At 34.8% G+C, this 7,936-nt stretch overlaps 1 protein-coding gene across 2 annotated transcripts; it reads right to left on the bottom strand.

The window, feature by feature from the left end:
* Positions 1-861: 861 nt before the first annotated feature.
* On the bottom strand, positions 862-7,063 carry LOC127836093 (uncharacterized). 2 transcript variants are annotated; one of them, XM_052362548.1, is made up of 2 exons: positions 6,986-7,063; positions 862-3,454 (listed from the first exon to the last, which is right to left on the bottom strand). In XM_052362548.1, exon 2 carries the CDS (start codon positions 2,873-2,875, stop codon positions 1,403-1,405), a length of 1,473 nt encoding a protein of 490 aa, XP_052218508.1. In that variant the 5' UTR covers positions 2,876-3,454; positions 6,986-7,063; the 3' UTR covers positions 862-1,402. The 2 variants fall into 2 exon arrangements, with proteins under 2 accessions (XP_052218508.1, XP_052218507.1); XM_052362547.1 differs by lacking the exon at positions 6,986-7,063 and adding an exon at positions 4,173-4,438.
* Positions 7,064-7,936: the final 873 nt, after the last annotated feature.

Genomic DNA, 7,936 nt, shown 5'->3' with positions numbered 1-7,936 from the left:
AAGTTTGAATCTTCAGTGCGTAAAGTGTCTTCAGTGTCGAAGTTTACATGAGTTTTCCAACTTTTCAGTTATGTGTTGTTGCAATTTACTGTTCTGTATATACATGTATGTGTATTTGTTAAGTTTCTATTTATTATGGCTTCGAAAACAGTTTTTGTAACTTTTTATTTAAATCAATTGATGATGTTTCACTTGCATATAAATTATATTGCTTATATTATTAGCTAAAATATTTGAGTCGCGTTCTGATTAAACTGGGCATAATGCATTTGCGTAAAGTGTCACCCCAGATTAGCCTGTGCAGTCCGCACAGGCTATCAGGAACGACACTTTCCGCGTTAATGACATTTTTAATTTAAATGAAGTCTCTTAGCAAACAACACTTTCCGCCTAAATTGGATTTTTGCTAAGAAGAGACTTCATTTAAATGAAAAATGTCATAAAAGCGGAAAGTGTCGTCCCTGATACATTTAACGCCCAGGCATTATGCTGAGTTTTCTCAGAACACGATTCATTTGTGTATAATGCCTTTGATGGAAAACCAAATTAAACTGTATGCACTGATGTATCTTCGTTTTCATTCCGTATTTTAACTTAACTTGGAAAGATATTCGTTTCTGGAATGCCTGGAATATTGAAATTGAATATATTTCATAACATTAATGACTAAAATCACACAATAGCATTTGTACTAAATGTTATTCAAATCATAAAGCTTTACATGTATTTTAGCACATTTAATAATTTCAATCATCTCGAAGTTTAATACTCAACAATTTTCAGTGGAATTAACACCATTTACATGCCTAAGAATAATGCGGCTTAAAATCAGTAGGTTGAATTATTATTACAATAAAACTGTTAATTTTCTGATTTTATTCGGTATATAAATTTCAATTGTAAACAAGCAATAAAAAACATACATTTTTAATATCGCAGAATTGTCATCGAAAGACTCAAATCACATAAAACAAGAAATAACTGATTATATTGATACAACAACCTAAAACCACAGCATGTGTTTGTCTTGTATGAAATAGTTTACCGACATTTACACACAAAGCAACAAAAAAACACTACATGTCTGTGTGTCTTGACTGACTCAGATGCGCTGTTTCAAAAACAAAATCCATTGGAGTCGTGTTCTGAGAAAACTGGGCATAATGCATGTGTATTAAGTGTCGTCCTAGGTTAGCCTGTGCAGTCCGCACAGGCTAATCATGGAAGACACTTTCCGCCTAAATTGGATTTTTGCTAAGAAGAGACATCATTTGAATGAAAAATGTCATAAAGGCGGCAAGTGTCGTCCCTGATTAGCCTGTGCGGACTGCACAGACTAATCTGGGACAGCACTTTAAGCGCATGTTGCATTATGCCCAGTTTTCTCAGAATGCACCTCATTTTATTTGTCACTGCATTTCGAACAAAACCATTCATCAGTCAAAGCGAGCTTTTCACTAGTTACACCTGCACATATATAGTGAACCCAAACACCACAGCGGTCACAACCCACTGACTCATCTGCTGCACAGGTGGGTTCGTCCAAACAGTCAGTTCCACAAACTCCGCAAAGGAACACTGTTTCTTTTTCCTTTATCTTAATTGGCCTTTTCCTTGTTTGATTCTTTTGCTTTGATTGTGTAGGCAGCTGAACTGCCATTAAGACCCTTCTGACATTTTGGACTGTTTGTGATGGCACGTCATTGGACGTTTTCAGTGGATTTTCGTAGTCCAACTTACATGGTGTTGCTCCAACTGGCTTACATGGGGTTTCATTTTCGCTTCTTGGTTTACATGCCTCGTTTTCGCTTTCCTTTTTATCTTTGATGAGGGCAGGATAAACATGATTCATCCAAAACCATGACAGGCATTCAACAGTTTGTTCCCAGAAACATTTATCAAACATTACACGGGTAATTATATGTCCATGGTGTGTGAAAACAAAAAGGTCACAATAGTTCTGTTTCAAGATTGCCATTTGCCCCTGAATTTGGAAATAATATGTATGATTCTTTTTCAAGGTTGTATTTCCATCTTCATCAGTAAACAGATAATCTAAATTGTCTACTGTGGGTACTGTGGCTTTGATGCTTTCAGGACATTTGACTTCACACAAACCACTACCACAACATTTACAAAGCACTTCTAAATCTGCACTGGCAGCCAAGTAAGGTCTTTCAAGACACACAGTCAAACCAGAATTCTTCGACTGAAAGAGCTTGTGTGTTTTTTTCATGATTTGTTCATAGGCTTTTTTGGCAATTGGTTCCAATGAAAGTCCATGCTTCATTGCTTTTGAAGGTTTCACTGCTTTCTCACCAAGAATTGTACATACAAGAGCAGATGGTTCAGCCACTTCATTCTTACGTAAGGTTGCAACTCTGCTGGCAACACGTTGGAAGATGGATGATGTAATCCTGCCTTTCCTCTGTTCTAACCATGCCTGTGAAGAAGACTGGTCGGTTGTAGCAGCCTTCAATACTCCCTGCTGCTCTTCATTTAATTTGAGCTTAGAAAGCAAGATGTCCATGTTTATACTATTGGATCCTTTCATTCCTCGAACAACCTCATGTACACTAGGTGGCAGACTATGTTGTGCTTCTTGGAATCTACGTTTTTCAATATTCAGTACAAAACAAGTCTGTGGTAAGTCATCTTTCAAATGTTCATACAACATTTTTCTCATTGCATCCGGACTTTTCAACTGGTCCTGTTGTGACTTAGTTAACGGAGTAAAGGCTTGTTTTGTTGCTCTCTTGCGTTTTCGGTTATCACTTGTACCTGACGCTCTTCCATAACGTCCTTTTGACCAATCGGATCCACTTCGCACGCATTCAAAGTTTTCATGACTGGTTTTCCCTTGGGAACATTCCATGTCGAGAGTTTGTCTGTTGTTGACAGTGATGTCTCCCCGGTTTTGACAGCATGTTCTACTCTGAACAACATTCCTGCCACATGGTTACAAGACCCCGACATACCAGCTGTACAAGTACAGTAGGCAGACAGAATTTTTCCACCTGGTCTATCTGTCTGGTCCTTTTCTATGACAGCCCACACATCATAGCACTTGCTGTTGATAGCTTGTGATGGTGTTACTTTGGTCTTTAGAATGCATTTATCACTTGTTTCCCTTATGTCATGAATATAAACCTCCTTCACCCAACCACTTTGGAAATATCTGTATGCCTTCCCTAGTTTGTATTCATTCAGTAGTTGTATTGTCATGTCATATGGCGTTGTTTTCTGTAGGAACGTCTAGATGTCTGCCATGTAGGTTGGTGGCCATGTTTGAAGACCTGTCTTCTCGCCTTTCCATCCTGAAGTCAATGAAAACGGATCCGGCACAATGTCGCCTTCAACGAGTAGTTTCTCTTTGTACTCATGCAGTAGTCTCTTTTCTGCCAGCTCAGCAGATTCATCAACTGGAAGGTTCTCCTCCCAAACACAAAATGCTCTGTAAATACAAAACAAAAACATTATAACCAGATAAATGATTATTAATAATCAATTCTCTCTGGTTTAACTGAACAGTTGTCTGTCAAAATACTGATAACTTGTCTGTATGGAAAGAACAATGATCCAAAAAGGTACAGTGTTCTGCGAAAAAGGAGCAGGGTTTGAACTTTTGACAGGACAACACTATTTTCTTATACTTTGCTTTCTCCAGTATATCCATTAGTCAATTGTATGTAATTTATGATTCAAAACACATTGGCTTCATCAGTCAGGCAAAATTAATTAAATATTGAAAGATATTCAGAGTTTATGTTCAGTATCCCAGTGGGGGAAGGAGGGTGAAACTAAAAGGAGCAGGGTCAGCTCCCTCCTTTTTTCCTTTAGATTTTTAGATTTCATCTTATTATTGATTGAGAAATAGCATTCTTATTTCTGTTGAAATATATGATAAAATTCATTAATTGGGTGATTTTACAAATAAAGCATGAATTAATAGCGTAATTCATTTAGTTAAATTCTAAATGGAAAAGAAAACAACAAACGCAAACAGCTATTTGTATGCATCAAACTGTATCATTTAGTATCAATTAAAATCCTGATATTTTTAAAATACGTTTTTGTTTATTTTATGTCAATTTACTTATGAATTTGTTTTACAAAAAATGCAAACAGAAGCCAGCAAAAAACATAGAAATGATAAAACCATTTATAATTACCTAGCTGCTAGTTCGTCAATATCGCCGTTCACCGATCGTTTTCTCAGTGACAGAAACACTTTTAAGGCCTGTAATGACCACATTTTGAACTTTGACAGAGTCATTTCCCCTAAGGCTTCCATTTTCCATTTGTTTGATAACTGGACAAGGTCTATTTACTGAATACAAAACAATCGTCACACATCAGTTACAGCAGTAATGGCGGACTCGTTTATTTTTACTCGAACATCCGGGTACTTGCGATTGGAACAACAACAACGCATTTTAAAGGGGCCTTTCCACAGATTTTGGCATTTTTTTAACTTATTCATTAAATGCTATATATTGATAAATGTAAACATTGGATCATAAAAGCTCCAGTAAAAAATCAAGATAAAAATTTAAAAAAAGGAACAGAACATTGCTCGGAGCAGGTTTCGAACCAGTGACCCCTGGAGTCCTGCCAGAGTCCTGAAGTAAAAACGCTTTAGCCTACTGAGCTATTCCGCCGAGCACACATTCGCAGTGCTCACTCTGGCCTTCAGAAAATAATAGCCATATTTTTTTTCCTTAAAAAAATAATAGCCAAAACATATGCGGACTTTTCCGCAAACGGTACTGAAGGCAAAAAGAAAGAAAAAACCATGAATCTCATTTTATCTATGTTTTATTAAATGTATATCTATTGATTTAAGTTATAATATATATATATATATATATATATATATATATATATATATATATACTCAAAAACAAGCATAATATCAGTGTGTCATTTTCTTATAAAATATTATCATGGCTTTACAATAAAGAATACAATCAATGTTGTGGGTGTGACTTAACAAACCAGATCTCAGCTACAGTTATATACACATAAAAATTAAGGGCAGAGGCCCCAACCCACCCAGAGCACTAATTATACTATTTTTTTTATAGTTTTTCCAATTGCAATTTTTGGTGAATACTCGAAATATTATAAACCACACCTTCCGTATCACCGCATGTGTATTCGTCATTCTATTTTTGCTGTTATGAACTTCGAAAATAAATCATAATGGACGAAAAAAAATACAGTATCCGAAAACGGTAATCCGAAAAATTGTACGCGTTTTGCACATGAAATATGCATAATATAAAATATTAATATGCATAATCTAAAATGTGCATATCGTTCGATTACTTTATCTCTTAATACGGCGTTTGCCATCGGCCGCAATATTGTAGGCAGAGGCCAATATCAATTGTAAATGATTTATTCCAAAAATAACACTTTCGCAATGCCGATCATGTTTACATCAATTAACGTCACAGCGCGTGAGTTAAAATACACCACCTTAGTGTAATTCCAAACACGTGTTTCGTTAAAATTAGCTGACCATGGCATATGCCGGGTCCCTTTGAATTGGGAAAACCAGGTTACCTGGTTAAACATTGGAATCATTATGTTAAAGCAGACGACAAACAGCGGTAATTACGGGGATAATTTGTTGATGGCAATTAAATAATTATTTCATCAAGCAATGTTCAACGTAATCTAATTGCAGAAAAAACGGCGTGCAAAACAAAACCAGCCAACAATATTAGCGGCGATTTTCAATAATGACGATTAAATAATAATTGGCGAAAAATTAACAAAGATCTAACAGTTACCGATAATTGGTAAAGCACAGGGAGATTAAAGACGTTTTTTCCGAAATATATCACTGCTGTCGGACACTGATTGAGAAAAATGCTCTAGGCCACAATGTCGCAGAAGTTATTGACGCGTGTATGACAATACACAGGGTCGTTTGTGTACACAGGTAATCTCGTTATCGATTTTTCCTGCTTGATGGCCCGATTTGCAGGCGTTTCGCAATCGCGGGACAACATTTAGTGGCAATTTGTTTTTTTTATGTAGGCGGATAAAATAATCGCCATTTTTTCTAGACAATTTTAAGAAATAATAGCCAGTTGGATAAAATAATCGCCATTGGCGATAATGTCTGGCAGCAGCGTGAGCACTGCATTCGTGACATATTTTATACCTTATATAAGCAATCTTCGTAGTTTCACAAAATTTAACGACAAAAACAGAACTCTCCAAATTATTCAATCGTTTCGCGTTGCAACGCTTTATAATTTTTAGGTTTTAAAATCGTCAAAAGATGCATATAATGGCTATATTAGAGCATGGTTAATGGTCAGTATTACTGTTTCCTCACAAATATCATAACTAAAACGAAAACTTACGGATCTTAAACAACTTTTTTCAATTTTGTCAATTTACCAAAGCGTGAAAAGATCCCTTTAATGGTTTATCGGTGTATAATCAGGGAAACATAGTTATGAATTTTTGAAGGTAGTTTGCTGGAAAACTTTACAGATAAATCATGCAATGATTGAACTGTTAGTCATTTGTTAAAACAAAATGTTTTTGTCATTTTAAGTGTTTCAATTTTAAGGTAATTTAACGTAATTTCTTAGGTGTTCGATAACTGGTTCGTCCACCATACAAAGGCAAAATCCTTTAAAATGCCTTATTTTCGTCTACATTTTATAAATCATATCTAGATTAACATCTCACATAGCATAACCATCTTACTTAATCAATCTGTGATGAGAAATGAAGAAGTTTTAAAAAAAAATCGTTTGGGCCTTTCAATTTTTCAATAATTTATTAATTATCGAAAATGAACAAATCCATTATTAATTATACATGGTTATCAAAAAAACTTAAAAAGCTTTTGCCCGTAAATTAGGTAGCACCTATAATCATATTAACTACCAAAACCTGAAGCATTATCAACAAAGAAAAACTTATTTTTATTTACACAAAAAAATATTCAATATACCTGTTTGCGGCGACCGACTTTGCCCATTATTGATTTCTTTAAAACAAAATGGCCGACAGTAGCTGGAACAGGGAAGAATCTACAGGTACACCGGCATCTCCAAAATCGATGTCATGTGATCCGCCAATCGTGATACATCGGCTATCTCGGATTCCTCCGTAAGATAGGCCTCGTGGCTAACGGTCGCCATATTGCCTTGTATTACTACTCTACTACCCAAAAGGTTGTCAGTCTATTGTTATGAGGCTGTATACGATGCGCGTTGAACTAGCGCCAAACTTTTTACCTAAACTTTGATATTAAGAGCACTATTAACGTTCATTTGTGTTGCATTTTGACCTATTATCCAAGTGATTTACTTTTCCATTATTATTTAATCACCCTATCATCCAATTTTTATGATGAAATTACGGTGTTTACAAAACCAACCAAACCGAAAGTGAAACTAGATGCATTACGTTTCGCGATGTAAACATTAAATATTTGTTCAGTTTGAGGAAGCGAATCGATAATAGACGGTGGAATATGTATGCAATACAGACTATCATTGCCGATTGTAGTACTGGCTAAAAAATACCTTTTATGACAGGTCATGTATAGAACGTTGATCATTAATATAATAAATGCACGTTTCTGATCTAATTGCCTGTATCTAGTTGTAATTACCATGATATTGATAAAATTAAAACGTTTTTTTCATAAATTAACATTACATGTTTTATTTTTATAATTAAGGTAATATATAATTGTATCATTATCATCATTAAATATTCTGAAAATAATCTAAATTATCATGATTACTTTAAAGTAGAATTTTTTAATTTGTCTCATTATTTTTAATGAATTTCCACATTTGCTTGATTCAAAATAAAATGTATTAATAAGGGTTTCAATTTTTTATTTTTATCCAATTTTCAGTTCGATTAAATTTAAAGTACTAACTACACACAT

Source organism: Dreissena polymorpha, chromosome 6 (genome assembly GCF_020536995.1).
Source record: "Dreissena polymorpha isolate Duluth1 chromosome 6, UMN_Dpol_1.0, whole genome shotgun sequence".
Lineage (NCBI taxonomy): Eukaryota > Metazoa > Mollusca > Bivalvia > Myida > Dreissenidae > Dreissena > Dreissena polymorpha.
Note: the sequence above shows the minus strand (reverse complement) of the source record. Positions and strands in the feature narration are given on the sequence as shown.

What these genes read in the sequence shown, in the direction of transcription:
- LOC127836093 (XM_052362548.1), bottom strand. Translation starts at nt 2,875, where the DNA reads ATGGAATGTTCCCAAGGGAAAACCAGTCATGAAAACTTTGAATGCGTG.